Source organism: Lissotriton vulgaris, chromosome 6 (genome assembly GCF_964263255.1).
Source record: "Lissotriton vulgaris chromosome 6, aLisVul1.2, whole genome shotgun sequence".
NCBI classification, from domain to species: Eukaryota; Metazoa; Chordata; class Amphibia; order Caudata; family Salamandridae; genus Lissotriton; species Lissotriton vulgaris.
The window spans coordinates 1,679,695,888-1,679,723,103 of record NC_141694.1 but is presented as its reverse complement, the minus strand read 5'-3'; the positions used below and the strand labels follow the sequence as shown (position 1 = coordinate 1,679,723,103).

Sequence of the window (27,216 nt, the reverse complement as noted above, 5' to 3'; positions counted from 1 at the left end):
GTCATCACCTTTATTGACATTAAACACCTTTTGTTGCTTTTTTGGCATATGCAAGTTTTTTTACGTCCCAGGCCTATTGACTTTGCTTAAACCGAAGACTAGACTTTCTTTGGAGATTTTGGTTTTTGGGTGAATTTTTTTTATTTTTTTTCACTGACACAAATTTAAACTGACTGTCGTTCTTGGACTCTGCATTTCAAAATTTGGCCCTTATCTTATCCGTGCTCGGATCAAGGGAGGGTGTCATATAGATATGCTTTACCTACACACTGTGTTAAGTTAGCACAAGCTTATTAGGAGCTTAAACGCCATTTTGCCTTTCTGCTGCTTCTGCACACGGCACATATTGTTATTATAGCTTTGAGCCTAGTAGAGTGTTTTGCTTCACACGAGAATAATATGTTGTTGCTTCGGTATCAGCTTTGCTTGGTAAGCTATGTCTGTACAGTGAGTGCAGAGGCCTTCAAGGATACTTCAACACAGTGGTTGTTGTGAGGTCTGATCTACGCACGTTCTAGACATAACATACATGCAGCTGCGGCCAAACTCTGGCTTCAGGCGCGTTTAATATTGCATTGCACAGATAATACACACACACTTGATGATGTTTCGCATGCAGAGAGCTGGTGGAAGATGATGTGATCCCTTTCCACTAGGATCAGAGGCATGGGGCCGCCCTGCTAAAACCCAAAGAGACCTTCTTAGATATAAAATAATACATTAGCAAGGGAGGGTAAGATTTAGGTGCACTTTAGCCTTCTTCCCCTTAGCATTTTAACATGCTTTCTCCCTTTATATTCTATGGAATAGTAACTATGCTGATTACTTTGTTTCTTATAATATGTTTGCTTGTATTAGCTAAGATACTGCGCTTCAGAACACTGCATTAGAAAATAAACATTTCAAAAGTGCAGGTGTATTCATTTACTCCTCGTTCTGGATTGATATGTTGGTATAACGAAAGAGTGTCCATGTGTTCCACGTTACCTGAGGTGTTCTAAGTCCATGTTCTAGTTTGTCTAAACATTGGGAGTGTGTAAGAACCAATGAGACACTGTTGCTAGTCTGGTAGGGGATTTTTGGGTACTAAGGTGAGTTTTGGGACACCCTAATTCACTGAGGTTCCAAGTCTCTGTGCACAGTTCTGTGTGAGAACAGAATCCCTGCGACAAACCAGTGTCAAGAGGTTCGCCGTATGGAAGTGGTCCATGAGTGACTGTGGTGAGTCACCATTTAACAGCCAGGTATAGAAATAACGGTATCCCCACATCCAAAGCTGGGTTGTGAAAACCCCCTCAGTTTCATGAACACCTGAAGGGTGCTGGTGAAGAAGTACAGCAAACTGAAAATGCCACTGGCTTACCTTGAACTGCAGATGATGTCTGTGGGACTGCAGGATGGGTGTATGAAACGTTGCCTCCCGTAGGTGCACGGACAGCATTTATTCACCAGGATCCAGAGAGGACAGAATCTGTTTTTTGCAAGCTTTTTGAACTTATGCTTATGCAGGAAGCTGTTCACAGCCGGAGGTCCAGAACAGCCCTCAGGACCCCGTCTTTTTTTGGAAAGAGGAAATAGCAAGAGTAACAACCCAATCCTCATTTAGAGTTCGGAACCCTCTAAATGGCACCTTTGGAGAGGTACAGTTGCACCTCATGTAGCAGAATGGACAATTGCTCAACATAAATCTGCTCTGGTGTGAGAGGAATAGTGTGTGGGTGGGAAAGAAAAGGCAGGACACAGCCATTTTGAATGATTTGTAAGATCCCATCATCTATCTGACATGATGGATAGCCAACCTGGAAGAAAATTTCCAATTCTGCCCATCAGCAGTTGGATATGCCCCACTAAGACAAAAGTTTGGCAGCCGATGTGGCAGAAGAGAAGGAATTAAGAGTACGGAAGCCCTGCTGGCCGACACGCTGCCTGCCAGACCCACGTCCACCTCCTCGAAAGTACTGGGGTGATGCTGCTTTGGCTAGAAAGGCCGTCTCTGGACGATAGACTGCGCCCCTGGAATACCATCTAAACTTTCTGAATTGAAGTAGAAACTATTTAGCAGGGGTTGACAGTCCCTAAAGAGCGCGCCCTGGTTCTATTATCCTTAAAGCACTCCACAGCAATCTGACTTCACACGGAAAAGACTAGTACCAACTTTCATCCTTATGCAATCCGTAGTATTCAGACTTGTGTGGATAGCATATTTAGTAGCATCCTGTCCATCATGAATTGTCTGAGCCAAGACGCCATAAAGTCTTCTCAAACTGCTGGCAAGATCTCACGGGCCATGTACCAAAGACCACGTGTGTAACAACTTTCCTAACATAAGCCAGCTCATCTCCGATGTAGAGCCGTAGGTGGAAGTGCTGCTGTCTGACATGGCCACGTGGTGCTGATACAGGTTGCCCACCAGTTCTGTGGAGGTGAGACGGCCTTGGTGCGGCTTGCAGTTCAACTCTCCACCCTGCTCAACCTAATCCATCCCAACAAGCCCCAACAAAGCTCCCACAATGCACAAACAGTGCTACTCAGACCTTAGAGAACTTCTCAACTGTGCCTGCGCAGCACATACTCAGACTACACCTGGACCGGCCTGGAGCAGTTTGGTCATTGACTACTACCCACCTCAACAGTGGCAGAAGCGCTATCTTTATAATGAGCAAGGGTGTGGCGTACCTGAAAAAAATCTTCAAATTGTTTGCTGTTATAAAGTGCAGGGATGTTGACAGAAAACTGCAGTAAATCTTCAGCGCACTGCCTTCTTTCTTCGATCACGCTCTCATCAAAGCGCCCTGACACAAAAGAGAATGGGCAAAACTTTATACTGGTGAAAACATTCAATATTTGCAACAACACTTGACTTAAAGAGAGCATGTCACAATAATAGAGCATTCACACATGGTTAATAGCACTGGTTCCATAGATCAGGCTGAAGAGCAGGGATTAACTTTTCCAGGGCTGTCCCTACACCCTCCACAGGAAGAAATAAAATGCTTCCAATAATGACGCCCTAAAATGTTCCCACTAAGTGCATACTCAGTTCTTCCTGGGGTACCAATGTACCACCTACTTGACATTGAGCAATGGACAGGAATGAAGTTACCTAAGTGAATTCGATTTCTCTGTTCACACTCTCCCTTTTTTCCGTCCCTTTAATTGTATAATTACAATGGGGATAAAGATTTTGAGAGTTGGTGAAAAATACTTAGTCATTTAGAAGGTACTCTGTTCTTTGGGACTCAACCATTATAGTCCGACGATTATCATCATTAAGTGTATATCACCAATAGGTTAAGCGTCTTACGAAAAAGGGGGAAATCAGAAGTGAAAAGGGAGGGTGGGCTTGATTATAAAACAACGCTGGTGTTTTCACCTTTATTCTAGTAAAACACAATTACTTATAATAAAGTCTCCAACATTCAAACACTACTAGGAAAGACCGTCTTCCTATATATACACTTATTAGAGACCACAATTCAAGCATGGCTAAAAACATAAAAGGGGAGAGACCATCTTCTGCCCCATCTCATGATCAACATGTTTAGGCATTCTCATATACCCAAGTGTGGCGCCTTAATCAGGATCCAACAGTCAACTGGGGCTGCTTATCGTCCATAATATTTTCTGTTTGATGTACTTGCACTGCTCCCATGAATAAATCGAAGGATAATACCTTAATTTGTAGCTTCCAATCTCAAATTCCTTCACATTTACAGAATGTTTTTACAATTTCAATCGTGCATTTTGATTATTAATGTATCTACACTTTATTAATCTGTTAATATTATGTAATTTTCCAAGTAGTCACGGACCCCCCCCCCCCCCCCCCCCCCCGAGTAGGATTTGTGGACCCACAGGGGTCCCTAGACCACAGGTTAAGAACATCTGGTCTTGAGTACTACAGAGAGTTCTAGGTCCCTATTACCCAAGTCTTCTTTCCAACAGCCTGTCACAAAGCCAATGGTTTACACAACAGTACACCTTCTTTTCTCTTGCAACTGCTCACTGAGGGTTCGGAGATATCCTGATATCAGTGCAGTAATAAATGGACAGGAACTAGCTATGTCAAAGTAAAATGACTTTCTGCTAACACGCTACAGAAAAGTACGGAACATAGATTAGATAGTTGAGGGTGAGCACATATCGCTAATCAAAAACTGATACATTCCACAAACTTGGAGGTACACATACAATTATGAATCACCCGAAGGGCACAGAATGACTTGTTTAACCTCGCTCCCATACTTAGACAACGCAAAGAGACACTAAGGGGAATTATATGCAACTTTAACACCCAGCATCATCAGTGTTATCTAAATTGCTTTCTCCTACAGGGTGCTAACCAGCTCTGCAATGGGAACACATAAAAACTTGCCTCCCTTTGTGTTCCATCAGCATGAGCTACATTTTGTAGGGATGTCCTTCTGAGTTCGTTTCTCCCTTAGTTAAGTGTATTAAAATGTTTTAGGCTGCTTCTGCTTGCACAGCCACAAACAACACTTTTGTTTTTGTGGCATTATTTTAGAAATACGCTGTACATGTTGTTTTGTTATTCTATAACTCTTCTTGGGATTCCGTCTGTACATTTCATATGAGGTCATTTAGAATAAATAACACCATGGTGTACTGTTTTCTGCACGGTCAGAAACAGCTCTTAACGTTTTTTACATAACATGACAGTCTAGCTGTGGCACGATAGTCTAGCTGTGATCAGTTTCCCCTGCTATACAGTTATACCAGAGGTTCCCAAACTTGTTCGACCTGTGGCTCCCTCGACCTTATTGGCAGTTGGCCGTGGCTCCCCATCATGTCACTTTTTTTTACCGGTGGGTGGATGTAAGCCCGTTTTTAGGTCTCGCTTGCAGGCAGCGCGCTATGGTGATGAACACTTGTGTCTAAAAAAAAAACTCTAAAATGGGGCGTTTAGCCCACCCATTACTTAACATTGTTTGGTATCCTTATCACTCTTTTTTTGCCTCCTTCTAATTCGGCAGAATATTTGAGGCGTCACTTCGTTTTGTTTGCGAGCGCAAGATCAAAGTACAGATTAATTAATGTTAATTAGTGTCCATTGGCTGCTCATGCTGTGATTAATGTACTATTTCTTCTTTTTTTGGCTTTTTATTTTACAGCGTGAACTCGACTTGAAAGTATCAGCGCTTTACAGGAGCACCAGTTACATTCCACAAATTCATACTTTTATTTTTTAGCGCTTCAAATGAGCATTAATTACATCGAACAACTTCACATTTTTCTATTTTTGGAAAGAAAAGGTGACACTCAAACCAGATACCCCAGTTCTGAGGATGGCAGCTCTGCCTTAGCGCCACATCCTACTTCACATCCTACTTCCCCCCCTCCCATTCAGTATCCTGCCACCCTCATTGCTTTTAACAATGGAGCACAGAAGCTGTGCTGCTGTACAGCATGGCTCAAAAATAATTGACAAAGCCAATAGATCTCGCATAGGTGAGACCTGATGCCTTTGCCAATTCTTGTTGCTCACAGCAAAGTGGAACATTTCACAGGACACCGGTTCTTCCCGTCTTAGATTCTAAGATTGTTTAAACATGTTTTATTTCCTATGATTCTGTTGTAACTGGTCGGTCGGAGGCGCCCCCTGCAGACTGTCTCTCAAGGTTAAAGGTCGCGGCACCAGGTGATAGTGCCACCCCTGCCAGCGCCTTGGGAGCGAGCCCCTCTGCTGACTATGTTTCCAGCTGAGCGAATGCCCCCCTGTTCCCAGGGTCATTGGTGGGAGCGCCCTCTGCAGTCAGTGCTCGTGCTTGGTGAGCATCCTGCTGTCCCCCGTACGATTTTCCACTGATTAAATTAGCTTGCGTTTAATTTTCATTTTCAGTGTGCATTATTTTTAGTAAGTAGTTATCTGATGGTAAAAGAAAAAAAAATACAAAATATTTTGTTTATTTAGCCATTGCTTTGACCCCGCCTAAATCTCACCCATTGTGCATTGCATCTCAGTACACATACATTTTTTAAAGCACTTTGACCACTGCCTTCAACCCACAAGAGAGATCCAGAGTACGTGTTTACACTTTCCATATCCGGCTAGGACAAAAGACGGACTTCTGAGAAGTGATAAGTGCTGTTACTTAGATTCTCTCTCTGAGCATCAGTTTATAACACAGCATAACACAACTGAATACCATGTTCGGTGTACTGGTTCTACAATAGCAAACACTCGGCAAATGTGAGGAGTTAATTGACCGAAGTGGCATTCTGCTGTTTGAGCGCAGTAACACCAAAGCCGCCCTGCTGTCATCCATCCAACCCAACTGGCCAAAGGCCGCCCCTGCTTTCAGTGCTATCAGATGAGAGCGCCTCCTTCTGCCGCCCCTCCAGGGGAGTGCATCCCCTGCTATCAACATCCCTAGGTGAGCGCCCCCCCAGGTTGGTATTCGTTGAAGCATGGCACAACCAGCAGTGGAACTGCTTGGGATCAAAGGCTTTGTAAAGGAGATGTTTAATTATCACATCATTAGCTGCTACCTCGGCACAAGCTCTTTCCCAAATCGTGCGCGGCGCCCCTGGCAATTCCTAACGGCGCACCGGGGAGCCGCGGCGCACAGTTTGGGAACCACCGAGTTATACTGTCCTAAAACCCAAGGAGCAGCATTATACAGATCAGAGATCTGGGGTATAGAGGAGTGTAAAGGCCTAACTACCAAGAAGAAGAATTTTATTAGATCCCTTCTTAACATGCCTGTTAGTACTACAATACTTCTGGTCTTTGTAGATCTAGGTCTAAAGACAATCGCAGAATTAAGACCACTTATCAACCGGTTTAGGCTTTGGTATACTCCTGAGTAGGTTGCTTAGAGATTGAAATTACTGGCGATGATGGGGATGGCCAATGAGAATGATCATCCTTGGCTAAAGTATGTGAAACATTGGTTACATAGTACGTTAAGGAAAAAGTATTTTTGGGGATAATCCAAGTGGAATTAATGATATTCATATAAATCGCCTGAAGGTGCATTATTGGTCATATGCTTCTGAACATTACGTTGTGAAGGCAGGGGAAGGTAGATTAACGAATATAGTTTTGACTTTCAAGATGTCTATGGAATTTTAACCATATTTGGACAGTGTTTTTCCTTCCTATGCCAAATCCCTTCATATTAAATGTAGATTAACCACTTTACCGATTACCTCCTTTATTGTTAAGTGGTCTTCAAAGCATGCTAACTCTGCTCATTCTTCTGTGAGGATGTCTTTGAATCCAAAAGGCATTTAAAATTTTTTTGTCCAATCTATAAGCAGTTGGGAAATAAGTGGATTTGTCAGATATGCTTGAATTTGGATTTGCGGAAATATCAGAGTTTAGGTTCTTAAAATAGGGCACATACGAGCCTATAGTCTTTAGCTAGAGTAGATTTTTGCATACTGCTTAGCTATTAAGGAGGGAGAAGCTGGATATAATTAAGGCATATGATGTTTAATAATTGTGCCTCCAATTGGACCAATGTGGTTTATTAAAGGATTTAATGTTGATTTTTGTTTTATATTTTTCTGCCATATATATTTTACAATTTGCACTTATTTCTATTTGTATTGGAAGGGGTTATACCCGGAGAATAAAACTTTTATTTTATATTGATTTATACTTTACAAAAGTTAATAACCTAGCATTTTTTTCTTTTGTATCTTTGTACATTTAGCCCCAGTATAGATTGCTTTAATGAGTACAATGTCGCCTGTTGAAATATAAAGGCATTATTTTTACAGGCTTTTAATAGTTTTTAGTGTTTGTGTTTACAGGCCTACTAATGTTTATATATTTTATGGATGATGACTTATCTGAAATAAACATTCATGATAACTGTCCTGCATGTAGTATGAACAGGATAAAAAGCAATAAAAATATGTATTGGAGGGCAAACTAAAGGTTGAATACAATTCTATATTATCTCTTCATAATGGAGTAGTATTACAATTTTAAACAGGAGTTGGACACAAAATCATATTTGTGTAAAAAAAATAAAATCACAATTGTGTAAAAAAATAGGTATCGAAAAAAGGGGAATGTGAATAATGCTATGAAGACTATATGGGTAGCGCGAAAGGTACAAGTGAAAAGTCACCCTTTGCAGAAGAATAATTATTTCTCAGCAGTACCACCAACACCAGAATTACAGCAACAATACTCAGCTCCATTCAATCACCTCATTAAGGCCCTCTGAGTTGGTTGGTTCGGAGAAGATCCACTTTGCTTTCTTTCTTGAAATAACTTGTTCAGTCCATAGTCCATTTCAGATCTGTCAGTGGATATTAATTTTTGGAGAAGTGTGTGGCCAACTTGGTAGGAAGTGTTTTTAACGTAGTGTATTAATATATTCTTGAATGTGTAATTTTATTTTCCTGGTGATTCTAACAATATAATATAGGCCACAGGGACATGTGATTCTATGTCAGGACCGGAGGCTTCAAATTATGCTTTTCCTTATTCGCTCTTTATTTAGTATCAAAAACACAGCAGCCAGAAAAGCTCAAATAAATGCTTAAATCCCAGAACAAAGGGAACAAAGCATTAAAACATGAAAAACACACTTGGATCTCAAGGAAATAAACTACAAATCCCATCAGTTTATTTAGGGAGCACACAGAACTAGTCCTTTGTTATTATCCATGACAGCTAGACAGGACGTCCCTCCTGTGTCCACTCCCTCTTTCTTCGCTGCTTCGTAGCCAGTTAAGTGGTTATTTCCTTTCTCTACTATGAGTTGTGTAGGAATTGTCAATTTGGCTTCTTAAGGCATTTTTTGCGTGATGTGGGGGCCCTGTGGTGAAAAGTATCTTGTTTCTGTGCGTTTTTGCCTTTCAGAACCCCTTTGATTGCGGGAACGTTCTTCGTTCCTCACGCGATCTACCCGACACTTGTGGTGCATTTTCACCCGCTACGGGGAGCTGCAGTGTCTTGTTGCTCCTCGGCGCGGTTTCTACTCACAGGGAGGAGCCGAGCTGAGGAGACTGACACGCCGGAGCCGTGCCCCTGCCGCCTCACCAGTACGCCCAGGAGTTCTGGGTCTGTACTTTGCCTCGCATCTGTGAGAACGCCCCCGCGGGGGTCCGTACTGCCTTCTTAACCGCGATTGACACCTGAGGGCGAGTTAAAGCACTGTTTAGCGGTCTTGGCAAGGCGAGGTACCAGCAGCTATTAAGACTCAAATCTAACTTCTGTGGCAGCGCGCAGGGAGGCGGCGGTGACCCGGTCTTTAAAAGAGGGTCAGCGCACTAGGGGAATAATGCTGCCCCCATTTTCCGGTTTTCAACCGGTGCAAGAAGCTGTCGGGCCTGTGGCCTACCCACATAGCATTGTCCCTCACAGCCTCCCAAGTGCAGCAGTTCTGCTAGTTGCTAGACACAACATATCCCTAATGGGCACTAGGATGGATCAGGAGGGTTATTATGAAGAAGAAGAGACTCATCAGTATATTAATGATGATGAGTTCTTCAACGCAGTGGACAGTTCAATTTACCGATGCGTTCAGCAGAATGTAGTCCCCATGGAGGAGCGCTTGTCCACCCGTATTGTGGAAGAGTGGCAAAATTGGCGCAAGCACATACAGGGACCCCTATGAGTGTTCCACCCCCAATAGGGGACAGTCCCCCAGCCCCCAAAAAGGTGTGCAGGGAAGGGGATTCTGTAGCGACGCAGGGTGTGGACAGGGACGCCTTTGAGCGTTTACGCAACGCTTTTTTGGCTAAGGCGACCGCTCCCACCACTGCGCCTCTGCCGGCCCCCGAAACCTCAGTTTCTATGGGCACAGCGCCCTCATCTCCGGGAGGGAGGGGGGGGGGCGGTGTCCCAGCAGACACGGATAACGACGAAGGGTTGGTACATTCTTGGCATCCGTCTGGCTCCGCCTATGAGTTACCCCATGTCCTTGACCACTTTGGAGGGTAAGGTGGCCCTAACGCCAGAGTTGGAGTCCAAAATGGCCACCTTCCTCGCAAAGTTTGTGAAGAATCCTTGAAAAGGCATTGACCGCTCCTGTCAGGATAAATTATTAGATGCGATTGGACCCATCACGAAAATCCTTGACATGGCGGAAGAAGCTAAACTGTCAGGTGCCGCCATCTCCCCCGATGTTCTGTCGAATTGGGCGCAAAGGGTGGTCATCTTTCTGGGGAATGCCAACTGCGCCCTTTCAACTGAATGGCTGCGGTCGCTTCTAATCAAGTTAGACCCAAAGTTGGGCAACTTGGCCTCCTGGGAGGCAGGGGCGGTGGCCCAAGGGGGTCTCTTCGGAGACCCCTTCATTAAAGAGCTAGGCAAATTCGTGTCAACCTCTACATCTCTAGACAAGGCCCAGTCTAGTATTAAAAGAGCAATGTTTCTCTCGAGGGGCCGGTCGCGGTGGGGGCCCGTGCGACCAGTCGTGGCGGTCAGCAGTTTGTCAACAAGGGTCAAGGCTCCGGGCGAGGTCAATACAACACTTCAGCCAACTTCTCGAACTTTTACCCAACCAGAGGCCAGCACTCCAGAGGTCGAGGGGGCTTCAAGAACGCCTCTGGCAACACCAATTCCCACGGTAAGTGTTATTCCGGCGGACCAGGTCCGCATTGGCGGGCGTCTTGTGGCCTTCCCGGGGGCCTGGGCAGCGATTATGACAGACGCATGGGTCTTACAGACTATCTACAGCTTTCACATAGACTTTAAGGACTCCCCCCGCCAAGCGAGTCCTCCGCGCCCCATAGTGTTTTTTCGGACCGATGCGCAGGTGATCGACTAAGAGGTCTCAGAGTTGCTCAGGAAAGGGGCCATTTGTCGATCAGCTCGCCACCCTTCCGGTTTCCTAAGCAATATCTTCCTGGTGGAGAAAACCGATGGAGGCAAGCGTCTGGGGATCAACCTCAAGGAGTTGAATGGCTGGTTGATCTACCGTCATTTCAAGATGGAAGGAATCCATCTTCTTCGGGATGTATTGCTCCCAAACGACTGGATGGTCCGCTTGGACCTCAGGGGTGGGTACCTGGTGGTACCCATCCACCCTCCGCACCGTCGGTTCCTACAGTTCATCTGGAGAGATCAGGTTTTCGAATTCACTGCCCTTCCGTTCTGACTTTCCTCGGCTCCTTGGTGTTTCACCAAGCTACTTAACCAGGCGGTGGAGTTCCTGAGGAGTCCGGTAATTCGGGTGATTGTCTACTTGGACGGCATCCTCCTGATAGCACAATGCCCCAAGGGGTTGGACTCCAACAGATGGTCTCTCTGCTGCAGGGTTTGGGGTTTGTGATCAACAAGGACAGGTCCGTCCTCTCCCCATTTCTGGGGTTCGTCATAGACTCAATCCAGTCCTCCTTAAGTCTTCCATCCCGGAAAATGGCCAAAATGGCCAAGATTCGGCATGTGTTGAGACAAAAAATCTCCAAATCTCACACCTCCCTCCGCCAGATTGCCCGGGTGGGGGGGCTTCTCTCCTCTTCCATCCAGGCAATCTTCACGGGACCCCTTCATTATCGAGCCCTCCAACGCCTCAAGGCGCACTATCTCAGGAGGGGCATGTCTTACGATCAGTTGGTAACCTTCTCAGAGGAGGTGAAGGAGGAAATGGCCTGGTGGCTCACCCCTACGGAGGCCTGGAACGGCAGAGAAATCTTCGGGGCGGTGCCGGACATGGTGATAGAATCCGATGCCAGCAGGTCGGGTTGGGGTGCCCGCTGCGGGGAATTCTCCACAGGCGGCGCCTGGTCGTCAGAGGAGCAAGAGTTACACATAAACTGTTTGGAGCTTCTGGCAGGGTCCTTCGCAGTGCGCTGCTGGACCATAGACTCAGTACAGTCATGTGTTCTCCTATGAATGGACAACGTCTCGGCGGTTCGATATGTCAACCACCTGGGGGGCCCTCGATCTCGGGCTCTGGCAAACTTGGAGTTTTGGGACTACTGTTTAGCACACCATGTGTCTGTTACAGCGGAATATTTGCCGGGCCAGGCCAACCAGGTGGCGGACTGGCATTCCAGACACCTGCGAGACTCCAGTTAGTGGAAGTTGGATGTTCAGGTCTTCCAATGGCTAAACGATCTTTGAGGTCGGTTCTCGGTGGGCCTGTTTGCATCTCGATTGGACCATCAGCTCCCGCGGTTCTTCAGCTGGAGGCCAGATCCTCTGCGGAGGCCACGGATGCTTTTCTCCAAGATTGGAGTAGAGAGAGAGCTTACGCGTTTCCCCCCTTCTCGATGGTGATGCGGACGACGGCCCAGCTGCGCCATAAGAAAGCAGAGATGGTGGTGGTGACACCTTTCTGGAAGTCGCAAGTTTGGTTTCCGGTTCTTCTGGAACTTTCTTGGGATTCTCCAATCCTACTCCCCTGGTTTCCTAGTCTCGTTGTCAACCCGGACAGGGAACCGCATCATCTCATAACGCAGAGTTCCCTCCGCCTCATGGCATGGCGGCATTCCGGCGACGTTGGTCGCTCCCAGGCCCTTCGAGATCAGCTGAGGATTTCTTATCCAAGGCCTGGGCAGTTAGTACCAGGAAGCGTTATTGGTCCGCCTGGAATAGGTGGGTGCGTTGGTGTCTTCGATAAGACCTGGATCCGTCCTGAATTTCTTGGCAGAGTTGGCATCAGACGACCTGGCATATCGCACCATTAATGCTAGGCGTTCTGCGATTTCGGCTGCTCACCAGCCAGTGGACGGAGCTCCGGTGGACGAACATCCTTTTGTGTGAAAGCTCCTTAGAGGTATTCGGCTTTCTTTACCTTCGGAACTGCGTTACTCAGTCCTTTGGGACGTCAATCTCGTTCTGAATCTTTTTCTATCATGGCAACTGTAACGAGGAGGGGGAAGGGTTGCCGCCGCACCCTGAACCCCGGGGTGAGCCTTTAACCTGTAACCCCTCCCTCTTGTTTCCACAGCCACCGATGCCCCCTATCTGGAACACGCATGAGGAACGGTACAGTTGCGATGAAGAAGATGGTATCGGGCCCTTTAATTGGACCGGCGGGAGCATGGAGGAGGAGGAGGGGTCAGGTCCCACCTTAAAAGACGTCAGCCAGAGAGCACAGGGGTGTCTTTACACCCGAGGAGTGGACAGCGAGTGGCGGAGAGGAGGAGCGGCGTGAAGCAATAGAGAAGACGAGAGCGGAATTGAGTGGTGGAGAGGAGGAGCGGCGTGGAGCAATAGAGAAGACGGGAGCGGAATCGGGAGTACGGAGGAGAAAGTGACGCGAGGAACATCGGAGGCGGAGGAGCCGCGAAGAACAGCGGAAGCGGAGGACGGACGGGACCCGGTGGAGAAGCAGAAGACAGGAGGCCAACTGCACTACGCTTCGCCCAGCCGCACACCAGGAGGGGTGTGGCTAACCGAGGTGCGTAACCATATCGTGGGTTAGGTTGGAAGGAAGGGTAGAGGCATCCCGTGAGCATTCCCCGAACCCCGGTATCCACCGCCCTCACTTCCCGAATACCCCGAGCACTGTGGTTTCCTTCACTCGCCTCCCTCTGATTGACCTTTGGAGTAGAGCGTGTATACTGATACCTCCCTCTCTTGTGTTTCCCCCACTTGCGGAGCCTGGGTCACAACGGAGCCCGAGGAAGGAAGGAGGAGGAGCCCGACTCGCCGGAGGGAAAGAAGGTATCCTGAGGAAGTCCCGAAGGGAGAGGAGTAGATCCCCGAGGAGGGCCGTACCTCGAAAGACTTGCATTGATTTATTGTTCCACCAAATAAAGCCTACTCGTACAAAGACCCGTCTCCTGCCTTTCCCTACCCCGCAGGTTACAGCAACCTAATAAGTACCTTTCCTTGAAGGAACTGTCAGCTAAGTTAGCAATGCTTTTGTGTTTGGTGTCTTGCCGAAGGGTTTCAGATGTACTAGCCTTGGACGTTTCGGCAATGGGTTTTTCCCCAGAGGGGGTTACCTTTACGTTGGGGCGGCGCACAAAATCTGCATCGAGGACAATCTCTTACCCAGCCTTTGTGGATGCCCTCAAGTTGTGTGTTGTTCAATGTCTTAAAGCATACGAAGACATGACGTTGGAAATTTGTCTTCCGGGCGAAAGACAGTTGCTTATTGCCTTACGAAAGCCACACAAGGCAGTCTCGTCCCGTACCATTGCCAGGTGGGTGCGGTGGATCATGCAAGAGGCAGGTATCAATACTAAACTATTTGGACCCCACTGGGCTAAAGGGGCCATGGCTTCTAAATCTTTTTCTTTGGGTGCTCGCTTGGAGGACTTGATGCGTGCTGCAGATTGGTCCTCGGATTCCCCTTTAAAAGGGTTTTATTTTAAACCTGTGGTGGACATTGCACATTTGGTGGTAAGCTTTGAACTAGCATAATCTGAAGCCTCCGGTCCTGACATAGAATTGAAATTTGCCTAGCTTAGTAACGGTAAGTTTCAATTCTATAAGGACATGGAGGCGAAGATTATCCCTCCCAGGCCACCTTCGGGTGCGAACCCGCCCGTACTACAGTAAGTAATCAGGTTTTGTTTTACCTGTGGTTTGTACATTGTTGATGACGTTGTAGAGTTTAATGAGATTGTACTGTTTAACATTGCTTTTGTTGAAGTGTGCAAGTTTACCCTACGGCAATGACGCTGTTGTGTTTTTTCCATTAGGAATGAAGGTTCGAAGCTGGCCCAGTAGAATATTTGTGTGACTCGCGCAAAGAAAGAGGAAGTGGACACAAGAGTCCTATCTAACTGTCATGGACACTGTCGAAGGACTAGTTCTGTGTGCTACCTAAATGAACTGATGGGATTTGTAGTTTATTTCCTTGAGATCCAAGTGTGTTTTTCATGTTTTAATGCTTTGTTCCCTTTGTTCTGGGATTTAAGCATTTATCTGAGCTTTTCTGGGCTGCTGTTTTTTTGATACTAAATAAAGAGCGAAGAAGGAAAAGCATAATCCTTGCCTCCGTGTCCTTAATAGAATTGAAACTTACTATTACTAAGCTAGGCAAATTTCGATTCTATAGATCACTCATTTTGAGCTGCAATTTGTGAACTTGAGTTGACGCCATTTCACAAGGTTCTCAGTACTTGTTTGTTAAGGTGCAATCTTTGCTACAGCGACACAGATGGTTTCCAGTGAGTCCTGGATGTTACCAAATGATATTGCTGAAGGGCATCACACTTTTAGGATATATGTGTACGAGTCAGCCCCAAAAATTGCTGGATCGTTTACAGACAAACCTGGGTTTGAGTAACTTGCCATCTCCTGTTTCTAGTAAGTGCCAGTGTTTCCTAATCATATTGTGGATCAGGGTTGTGCGAGATCAAAAGGGGACATCAAGGTTATACATTCAAATGTGGGCTTCAGTTGTTTTTCCAGTGGAGAAGCCCTAGACGTATTCAGTGCTTGTTTATAACATTGACACATACATTTTCTAAGGCATGTTCGCAGTGGCAATTTATTCTGATGGTGTTACTGTCCTGCCAAATCCAAGACACTGGGCCACCCTATAGTTTGAAGCATCAATGTAGCTACAGGACTCACTTCAAGCTGGTGGGTAAAGTTAAAATAAAAGGCAATAAATACATTTGGCATTTGTGAAGAGCAGCCCCACACCACAGTAATAAAACAAGATTTAAGCATCGAAACAAAAAAATATGAAAGCATCTGTATCTTGACTTCTACTTATGACTTGTAAAGCGCTCTGATATTCGCAAGAGTCTATAAAACCTTCTAAATAAATAAAGGAGACTGAGTCCTCAATAAATAGTAAAGAACAAGCAAATGACGTGGCTGCAAAGCCAATAAACACTTTGGGCCACATGCATCAAGCTAAGGAAAAGCGATTCCTTAATAGCGATTCTTAAGGAATCGCAATTCTTTATGCATGTAGATTTCGCTAAAATATTAGGGATTGCTACACATTCCTTAATTGCGGATCGCAAATTATGATTCACAATTAAGGAATGCCTTCCCATTCATTCCTATGGGCCAAGAGGCCCATGGGATTGAATGGGACAGCATTCGCAATTTGCGATTACCAAATAGGTAATCGCAAATTGTGCATGCAATTTCAAGAGTGCAAGGGGGCCAAAAGGCCACCTTGATGCACCCCCAACAAAGGGAAGTATGCACATGTGGTGCAAACAAATGCCCTAAGGGCATGTGTATGCACCACATTGAACTATGAAAAATGCATTTTTGTGCATTTTTCAAAGGAATTGCAAATTGCCATCAACTTTAAGTTGATGGTAATTAGCGATTCCAAATTTCGAAAACGCAATTTCCGAATGCATAATGCATATCAATTAGGGAATCACAATTTGCAATTCCCTAACTGCATTCGTAAAATAGGTAATTTCAAAAATTGCGATTACCTATTTTGCGAATGCCTTTGGGATAGATGCATCGCAAATAGCATTTTACCTGTCGCAAATGGGCCGATTCTGCAAATCTGCCCGTTTGCGACCGGTAAAATGCTTGATGCATGTGCCCCTATGTCACTGGACTCAAGCGGCATCTCACTGATGGAGCCCAAATATGCCGAAACCAGTCTGGGTTACTTCTGTTCCTGTCTGGAGGTGACATGGCCTGGCAGTACGGGCTGAATTGCTCTTACTGGAGCAGGACCAAATTTGATTTGCTTATGGCTTGAATCTTTCTAGAGTGGAATAGAAGGGAGAAAAAGATGGACAGGAAAGCGACCTGAGTAATTACCAGTGGCTGTGATGAAACCCAGCATTCAATCCATCACCTTTTTTTATTTTCTATTGTATGTTAAAGCACCAACGATAAATAGGTGATGAAAGTCTCAGCAGTCAAGAAGGAAAGGGCTGGATCAAAAATTGTAAAGACTACATCTTTTTTTAAAGCCTTGTGGATAGCTACTACACATGCTCACTGCTAACTAAGCAAATTTAATAGTGTGTGTACTGCCTGAAGGACAAGGTGGGCAAGTAGGACATCGGAACTTAAGACTCTGTAAAGTACTTCTCATGCAGAAACGGAGTGGAAATTAACTACTTTATTTGATAAAAGCACCACCCGCAGAAACGCATCTTTCCCCTTTTCTTTTTTTTTTTTGTTAACACTAAATACAAAACATTATACACAATATGAAATAATGCTAGAAATATTTAAAAAAAAAAAACATTTTGAGAGAATAAGTATCTAACAAAGAAGACATGAACAATAGACATTCCAAAAGAAAGAAAAAATTGACAGAATAATCCGCCTACATTCAGGTTTCCTTGTGATCCTTTTACCCTCTTCACCAAAACTCTTTTCCACACAACCACTGCCCACATCCTCACTGGAAACGTTGTGTGTCAAATCAGTGAAGGTGTTCTCACCCCCCATCCTCAAGTTGTGATTCAATGTTATTCCAAATATCATTAATGACCCAATAAGGCGATTTGACAGAACTGTTTTTATCTCCTCTGAGGACAGCTATACGTTTGAGATTCTAATCTTTTCCATCACTTAACCTTACAGCAGTTTTCAAAACTTCTACCACATCAAAAGGTCCCAAGAATTTCCTAACTTCTTTTTTAACCCTCCACGGTTTCTTGACCTGACTGACAAACCAACTACGACATCAGGAGCGCCGTTAGCGCCTCTTCTAGGATTATAGATAGACTTGTACCCGTCATGAGTGTCCTTAATCTTGTACATCACCGATTCCAAATCCATGTTTGTACTAGAGTTTCGAACTAACCATGAAGGATCCCTTTTAGTCCTAGCAACTCTCCCCCTCATAATTTCAAAAGGGGTACGCCCAGTCATTTCATTAATCGTGGTGCGATATATCCACACAGTTTTGTGCATTTGTAACTGCCAATCACTGTTGTTCCCACCTGCTGAATGAACAGCACCTTTGAGTACCCAGTTAAAGCTATGAATCATGCAGCTGCCACTAGGATTATTTAAGGACGTGGTGCGATGCTTCCAATCCAATCTACTAAAATAGTTATTCGTTTTGAGGGAAATAAATTGTACGCAATTGACTGTGATAATTTGAGTAGGAATCCCTTCCTCTGTGAAAATACTGTCCAAAAAATCAAACACAGCATCAGTATCCACTTTGTCCACAATCCTGACAGCAGTCCACCTAGAAAAAACCTAAATGGCTGAAATATCATACTTAGACTCTTTACCAACAGGGCCCATAATATCTACAGCAATAGTCTCCCAAGGATTACTAGGAATATAAGGCACACGTATATTGGGTCTCGATGTTTTAAGAGATTTATCTGCAGTGGCACACACAACACAGTTTCTGACAACATGTTCAAACAGCATGTCCAAACCTGGCCACGAAAAATCATTTTTCACAGGCTGTTTAGTTCTAACAATGCCTCCATGACCTTCATGACACTGCATAGTGATAGATTTCCTCAACTCTATTGGAGGCACAGCTTTGTCACCTCTAAAATGCCACTGACCAGTGACAATTCATTATACATATCCCAAAACCTTAAATCAGAACCTAACAAGCTCTTGATAGGCAATTTATCCTCAATATATGCAAGGACTTTCTGTATCGCCTCATCTTTAGTGTATGCTGCCAACCAAGCTTGTTTCTCAATTAAAGGAATACCTACATCATACACCAGAGCAATATGAAAATCCACCTATGTATCACCAGTATTCTCCCTCATCTGCAAAGACATTCTACACAAAATATATGCCGACACTTTATCCATACCTTATTTGCCGCATAAAATATCTTATAAATGAAATCCTGCAGCCTCATCGACATCCTGGCAATACGCACAGAAGCTTTAATCATCCCATCTGTGGTGATAAGTCTGATTAAAGGTTTATGATAAATTCTCAAATTACAATGCTTACCCTAAACAAATGCTCTAAAATGTTCTAGGGTCCATACACAAGCTAACGTCTCTCTTTTGATAACAGATTTTTTTTTCTTCTTCCTCGGTAAGGACTTTGGTAGCAAAAGAAATTATAACTTCACCACCGCCTTCCTGCTTTTGGGATAAAAGCCCCCTAAATCCTTGAAACTGGCATCAGTGTTAATAACACTGTGGAGATTGGGATCAAAACCGTGCAAAGTAGTGGCTTCAGCAATGGCACGTTTAACATCTTCGAACTCTCTTTCACACACCCGACACCAATTGTATCTGTACTTATTTTTAAGCAATTGTCTAATTTGGAAAACCCTACAAGAGAAATTCTCTAGGAAATTTGCATTTAGAAAATGTTACAGTTCAACCTCTCAAGTCCAGTATTTCCAAAACTCTTTCTAACACTTGGTCATGTTCATTCCTATCCTTCCCATAAATAAGTATGTTATCCTGAAAACACTGGAAATTAGATAACTGACCAAATAATTAATGCATCAATCTTTGGAAAACAGCAGCGGGTGAAGCAAGACCGAAAGACATTTTTTTGTATTAATAGCAACCTACAGTGGTGATAATTGCCGTATAACGTTTACAATCCTCCTGCAGCACAATCGGGTGATACGCTGCAGAGAGGTCTATGGTTGAAAAATACTTAGCAGTTTTGATAGAAGACAGCATTTCTGATATACAGGGTAACGGAAATTGATCTATCAGGATATTGTTATTAAGATATCTCAAATCTATGCACCAACGAAAATTTCCATTAGAACGTCTGGCAATCACCACAGGAGAAACCCATTCAGGCAATTCTATTTTTTCAATAATTTCCCTCACAACCAAAATATCCAACTCCTTTTCCACTTCCTTTCTGACAGTAATAGGTATATTTCTTTCTTTAAATACTTTAGGACTAACATCCTCTTTAAGAACAATATTGTGTTTGAAATCTGACAATTTTCTAAGTTTGTCACAAAACACTCCAGGAACTTTTTAAAGCATGTTTAGCCCTGTATTCTCACTGTCATTCAACACCATAACAGGTTTAGAACTATTGGGATCAAGTAAAATACCAAGTTCACCTTGATCAACCCACCCTAAAGCTGAGGTTTCTTTCTTAGCAATATAGAGTTTTCCAACACTCTTGTGGTTCTTAAATGTGGATACCAACTTGCCAAAACCCAACATGTCTAACCTTTCTCCAGAAAATCCTTCTGGAGATACATCTGGTTCCTCAAGTACAGTACCTAATTTCTCTGTAAACTTGGTTCTACAAACACTTTAATTAATAATGGAGTAAGGAGAACCTGAATCATCATAAATTTGTACGTCCACCCCACCAATGGTTATGTCACATAAAGGTTTCTTTTCTTACCACAACATTGTCTACGTTAAGAATTTTACTATCTTTAATATTGAGAACAAATTGTTCATTTCATTACCCTATGTGAGAGAATAATTTGAATCACCATCACTTATGTCACTATCCTCAACACACTTCACTTTTTGTTTCATTTTCCTCCTCCACACCTTTCCAAAATGCCCTAACAAGCCACAAAGAGAGCATTTCTGTTTCAAAGAAGGGCATAACTTACTATTGGCGAGATGTGACTTACTATCACACCTAAAACACTTAAGAACATCCTTTAACTGATCTTTTGGCTTTTCCTTAAACTTAATTTGTTGCTTGTAATCCATTACTTGAACTACACCTTTACTTGTACATATGTGATTCACTATTTACTTTACTAACACATTCTTCAAGCTTGACTCCAAACTCAGATTGTAAGACTTTGGCACTCCTACTGGATATTTCAGACTTTATAACCAAAGCCAACACATGTGGTAAATTAGTGTCACCATTTACCCATAACCTCTTCTGAAAAGATGGATCCTTAACATGCACAACAACTTGATCCCTGATCAAATATTCCTGCAACGATCCAAACTTGCAATCCAAAGATAGAGTCCTAAGAGCTGCCACATAATCATCTGTACTTTGGTTAGACTTCTGTCTCATGTGAAAAAAATTGCACCACACAATACCATTGCAAACCTTGGGGGAAAAAAACGACCAGTTAAAATCCGTAATGGCACAATCAAAAACTTTCCTCACACCCTCCCCTCCAATTTCTTTAAGCCGGAAAGATTGTTAGAGGGCTAAGGAGATATTCTGTGCGCACATTTTGAAAATGTATTAAAGATCAAAGAGGGACTAGTTCACTGTGTATGTAAGAATGATATAGAAATTGAGCCTGGACAATCAGCAGTACAGAAAGCAGAAATTGAGGCAAAGCATTAAGTAAAATCTTTTAACAGAGTCCATTCTTCACCCTCAATGAATAGAGGAGAAATAAAGGAGCAAAAAAACTCCTAAAATATGCCTAAATGTCCGTATTAGATTGACCATGAATGAAGAAAAAATAAAAAATAAAAAATAAAAAATAAACGTGTCACAAAATAAAATTAAAACGTCTTTACCACAAATGCCAATGTAGACTTTTGGTGAAGAAACCGTCTTGACGCAGTAAACAGAATCCAACTAGGGTCAAAGTAAAGCTGTAGCTGTTGCAAGTGAGCTGTGACCAGGCCCAATAAACCTGAAGGTAAATAATATAAAAATGGCAGCACGCAAGGTGCATAACTAGAGACGAGTACGCTGATTCAATGGGGAAACAGCATCCAAGATGGCCTCACGCAACGTGCGTACAATAAACCCCTCAATCAAAGTGGATAGAACTCCTCACAATATGGAGTCACGTAGCGTGCATGCGTGTATCGTCAAACACGCACAAGAAGATGTCATAGCGGGAGGAGCCAAGATGGCGGCGGAGACGGACGTGTAATCGCCCGGCTCCCCGAGCCTGTCCTGTAACTATCCCATCCTGAAATCTATCCTGCTGCAGAGTTGCCGAGAAAGGACGAGTGAAGCGCGCTGCTGCCGGCGGCGTCTCTCCGGTGTCCCTACCTGCCCGATTGCCGGTTGTGACGGCGTGTTCCCCCGACGACCGCTGTTGAGCCCCGGACCAGTGCCCTGGATCGACGTGCATGGCCGGAGACGACCGGATCGCCTTGGATTCTACTGACGGGTGGCGTGCCGGCTGTTCCCCGTCGCGATTGCCTGCCTGTCAAGGTGCCTACATTGCTTCCCTCTGCGGTAACACCACTCGACTGGCTGTGGATTTCCATTGTTTCCCCCCCTCCGAACGGCGTTGAGGTGAGCTGCGGCCCTTGCTTCGCGCCGTGATGGGTCTCCTTGATTAGACTTGTGTGCTCGGTTACACGCGAGGGAAGGGAACACTGGACTTTGGCGAGATCACACCCCCGCTATTGTCGTAGAATCCACCTAAAAGAGCAGAGACCCCCTTGTGTGGGCGCAACATGGCGGTCGTCTCCACTACATTACGGATGGGCTCCATCTCGACCTCTGAAGGGACTGCCATACATGACCTCGAGGGGCGACCGGAACACCCCGTTGCCCTCTGCAATGCCGACTCCCTGGCTCACCCGCCTGATGTTACCCCTGGCTCCATTCTCGCAGCGCTAGCTGATCTCCGAGCAGACCTGCATGATTGCTTTTGTGTACTCAGCGCGAAGCTAGACGCTGCCGTTCTCGGATCGGAGGGTGCCTCGCCAGCTGACCCCTCTTGTGATATTGACCAAGACTCTCCTGATATTGAATTGGGTACAATGCTGCTGCGTGACTGTCAGCTGGAGCAACATTCTGAAACTGTATCTCCTGAAGTACTGCCGCCAGCCCCTGTCGTTGATGCTACAATGTTTCTTATCCCTCATCAGCTTTCACTGTCAGAGGATGCATCATTGCTCTCGTTCACGGCGCAGTGGGCGATGCAACAATGTTTCTATACTGCTCAGGCCAGAGATTTTGTGGTTTTCAGCTGCTGTATGCTATCTTGGCAGAACTTGGGTGTAGTACCCTTCTGTGTCGATGCCATTGTTTGTGACTGGAGGTGTCCATTTTGTGCAGAGGGACCTTCTTCTCGTGGAGAGCGGCCATTTTATCCCTTTGTTTCATTTGGGGCAGTGCCTTTCTCGAAGCCATGTCTGAGGGGACGCTTGAAATCCGGCCAGGGTTAGGACTGACCATCTCCGTGTGAACTGTGCTTGAGGGACGGGTGGGGGACCGAGTTGGGACGCTTCCTCGACGTGTGCTACAGTGATAACTGATGTCTCTCCCTCCTTCCTTATGAGTGGACGCTCTGGTTATAATGTTGCAGTTAGAGTGGGGAGTATTTTGGTCGGGGAGTTTGGGTGATTTAGAAGTTTGGCCCTCCTCCAGTTTTAGGGAAATCTTTTTCTATTCCTCCTTTTCTTTTTCTATATTTCGGGTTCTTTAGTGGGCGACAGACACTTGCCGGGGGGGGTAGGCCGTAGCCTCCGCATTGATGTAGGGTGGGGGGATGTTTTGATTTTATATAGTTTATTTCTATGGGCCTTATTTTTTTCTATTTTCTGCGCTTTCTCTTCCTATTTCTGTCCTGGGTCCAAGGCAAGGGTTGGTGGGGAGTGGGTGGGGCTGTACATGGCGTGTGCTTGCCAGTTTACGTTCTTATTGATTCGCCATGTTGATAGAGATGCTAGCCTACACGATTGGTATCATACTGTGCTGTTGCCTGCTCCTGATGTGAAGTGACGATGCGGACTCAGTACTCCTTGAATTCTATTCTTCACTGTTTATATTTTACACGTTTAAAAAACTTTTAAAATTAACCTTCACTGCTCCTGATCTCCTGGTGGCACGTAAACGTTTACAGAGTCATTACTTGATTGTTGCTATCTATCCTGGTGCCACTGGAAGTCAGTATTGTTTGCTTCTGTGCTCATAAGTATCGCGGCCGACCTGATGGTTGTGGGCCCGTATTTGTCTACTTTTTATGCACAATAAAGGTTTACAAAAATTTAAAAAAAAAAAAAAAAAAAAAAAGAAGATGTCATAGCAGAGTCCCCAGGCCACACTGAGTAAGAGCAAGATCAGAGCATGGACGAATCAAAGTGAGGAGAAATTTCAATTCTCAGCTGTAAGTAAAAAATGAAAACATTGAAATTCAATATCTCACGCCCAGGTGTAGGTCAAACGACCCAGAAAGAACCACCAGCAAACTGTAAGCGAAGCGATGTAGAAACTCAGAGAGCACGCAATAAATCGAGAAGTAAAGTGTCGAGATGAAATTTAAAAAACACAGGGCACGCACAGGGTCTGTCGGGGTGGTGCGGGAACTCGTCGGCAGAATTGTAAAGTACTTCTCACGCAGAAACGGAGTGTAAATTAGGTACTTTATTCAATATAAGCACCACCCGCAGAAACACCATCCAGCTCTATGTTACTTGTCACAGCAACTGTCTGGATGCAGAATTTACATTCTAAACTGGAATGCAGAAAGCATCCATGACAGCCTGCACGAGCCACTTACACACGACCTGTAAACAACACAACAGACTCTTCCAATTTTGTCAACTTATTTCCAAGCTGTGCCTCCTATAGTAAGATAAAGCAATAGATAGGTCAACAATATTGGCTCATGTTACAATAAAAACATTGAGATGTTGACACTGGCTTGTATTTATTTATTTACGGTTTAATTAGAAGGCTTGTTTTATAATAGTCTGAGAAGACCAAAATAAAGATTATCTTTATTTGAAGAACATAAGAAAATCAAAGTCTAAATGAGGGTCTAAATAGAGAAAGCATACATTGAGATGAGAACATAGGAAAGATTATCAAAATCAACATAGATCACTGGTTAGATGTTTAAAACAGGTTTCTTCCCATTACATTCTAGTCATTTTGCTCTAGGTCCAAGCGAGGTGGTGGCTCATGGCTTTGAGGCTCACAGCTTTGTCCATCTCTTTCATCCTCCCATACTCAACTCTCTCAAGAGACTGCAATAAATGGCCTCCTTCAGAGCTTTGTAACAATGATTGAGATGCTGGTACACACCATGCTAAAACCTTCAATGAGGTCTTCTGCCAGGCTTGAATTCTACTGCACCACACATATTGCTGTATGTTTCCTTCGCAGTGCACTTCTCACATAAATTCGAGCAACAAATGTACTATAGCCATCAAAAAGCAACACACCACAATAACACAGGAGGAAGCTTACCAAACACTTTAGCTTTGGCAAAAGGTGGGAACAAGTCTGTTTGTCTGTACAAGTTTCTATGAATCTGCCAGAGATCTTTGTGTAGCTTCTTAAAGTCACTGTATCTCTTCCAAACGATTATCTGAGCGGAGAGAAAAGCAAAAAAGGTAGCAGTGAATAATAATCGATATATGCCGAGTTTAAAAAAAAAAAAAAATTATTGAGAGTTCAAATAAAACAGATAAAGAAAAAAACAAACAGAACACGTTTGAACACGGATTATGCAGACAGTTGGTATTTTTGTAAGATCGGACTGTCCCCAACAGCAGCTTAAATTAAAAGCCTACTATTTATTTCCTGAATCTGAACCTTGATATCTATGTAGGACAGACCAAAGTGAGTGAAGTTCACCTCCCTATGAATGAGAGCGCAGGTGAAGTGGGTCTTAAGTCACAAAGAGCAAAATCAACAGTTGTGCAGGGACAAATGCACAGCAGAGAAATAATATTATTGTTGTTTTCCGTTCCCTCGTGTATCACTTTAGTGTTTTGTGCACTTCTGGTTTTGTAAACTTGTATGCAGATTCTGTGACAACTATGAGGTAACAGAACTCAGTGCCTTTGACCCTAGCAATGTTCCCAAGTTCGTCGTTACACTGTAGTGGGCAAAGGTATCATTCTTTACTATTTCTATTGCAATATTTGGCGCTGGGTAGTGATTTATGTATTTTCTAAAAGGATACATTTGTGTGCTTTCTGGGATACAAAACAGCCTCTTCTCACTTTTCAGCTGATTATTAACCCCTTGCATGCTGCCGCGATTCTGCTCCACATTCCGATCGCGGGTGCGGCCATGACGGCCCCCAGCCGTCATCAGCACACGAGCATAGTAGTGCATGACGGCTGGGGGCCGTCATCAGCATGCAAGGGGTTAAACAATGACATGATTTTACGGTCTATTAATACAACTGCATCACACCAGCCCAAGATACAAACATGGCTTCCCTCCATAGGGGACACCAATGTGTTAGCTGGTGTGATGCAACAATGTCTCCAGCATGAAATGGGTACCGGTTGTTTGACTTTTAATTACATCCGGAGCCCAGAATACAATCACCCTGAATCACAGGGAACAGCAGAAGGCAACAGAATAGTTTTAGGTCTGGAAGAAAGACAGCTTAGGCCGTCTTGCCATCCTCATGTTTTCCCCAAAATTATCATACAAAAAATACATACGTATAAAGGGGCTCCCAATCACCGCTCTTTCACAATTGGTCGGTTGACATGTCACTCAAATTATACTCTCTCCCACCCCAACAGAAGGTATAGATCAACAGACCAGCCCAATACAGCCATTAGATACATTCATGTTGAGTGACAGCCTTTTTTCCCCTGCACATGTATACATACACCAAAAAATAGTTCCCATGAACAGGAATTGTTAGGCACTTGCAATTCCCAATGACTGATAGCCCCCTATGTATGGTAGGGTAACATCAACTATTTTCAGAACTCTTAAAACATTTATTGTAAATGACTATATTCATTCTTCACAATAAACCATATGTGGTATATATTCATTCAATCCATTGAAAATGACCACAAGTCATTAGTGTAGCTAAAGTGAATATGCAGATTTTTAGGTTGAAATCACACCCCGCAGGTTTGTGATTGACATTTCAACTACTTAAGAGAGCCCTCTAGTAACTCCTTGTGGAACTTTATCACCTCTATTGGAATGCTGTACCAGCACGGTCAGTATGCAGAAAACACAGCTCACAACTCCAAGACAAAGTCTAAACCCATTGAAACATAAACAGCCAAATTAAGCTATCAGTGAATAAAATGCCTATAAATAGTAGGGTGTAATCACAAATGTAAAAAATAAGAAAAATGTATTGAAATCTGTAATTGTGACTGGTTATTAAGAACCAGTTTTGGCAAATAATTAATATTATGAAAACAAGCACAAATTATTAAAATAGCAAAAGCGTGTATGCAAATTTCTATTTGAAAGCTACACCCTGTCAGCTGCAGTCATTTGAAGCAGTTGCTTCTGACTTGAGCTGGACCTCTATATTAACAAGTGGAAGAGCAGACTCATGTGAGATTTCAAGGCTTTTCCATTTGACTTGTGGGGACACCTAGTAACAACTCGAGGAACTGCACATTCATGAAAGAATTTCAATGATTAAGCATTAGACTTTTGACAACACCTAGAGACAACTAGTGCAACTGCGTCTGGATGAAAACATTTCAGTGCTTTTGCATTTGACGTTTGACTGAAACCTAGTGGAGAATACTGGAATGGTGGCTTTCACTACT

At 44.0% G+C, this 27,216-nt stretch overlaps 1 protein-coding gene across 1 annotated transcript in view; it reads right to left on the bottom strand.

The window, feature by feature from the left end:
- Nucleotides 1-27,216, bottom strand: part of RPS6KC1 (ribosomal protein S6 kinase C1) — a 518,969-nt gene that overhangs the window by 432,849 nt on the left and 58,904 nt on the right. Inside the window, exons 3-4 of the mRNA XM_086927875.1 lie at nt 24,914-25,034; nt 2,677-2,792 (exon numbers count right to left, since the gene is read on the bottom strand). Coding sequence (XP_086784001.1) covers nt 2,677-2,792; nt 24,914-25,034 — 237 coding nt within the window. The remainder of the gene's footprint in view (nt 1-2,676; nt 2,793-24,913; nt 25,035-27,216) is intronic.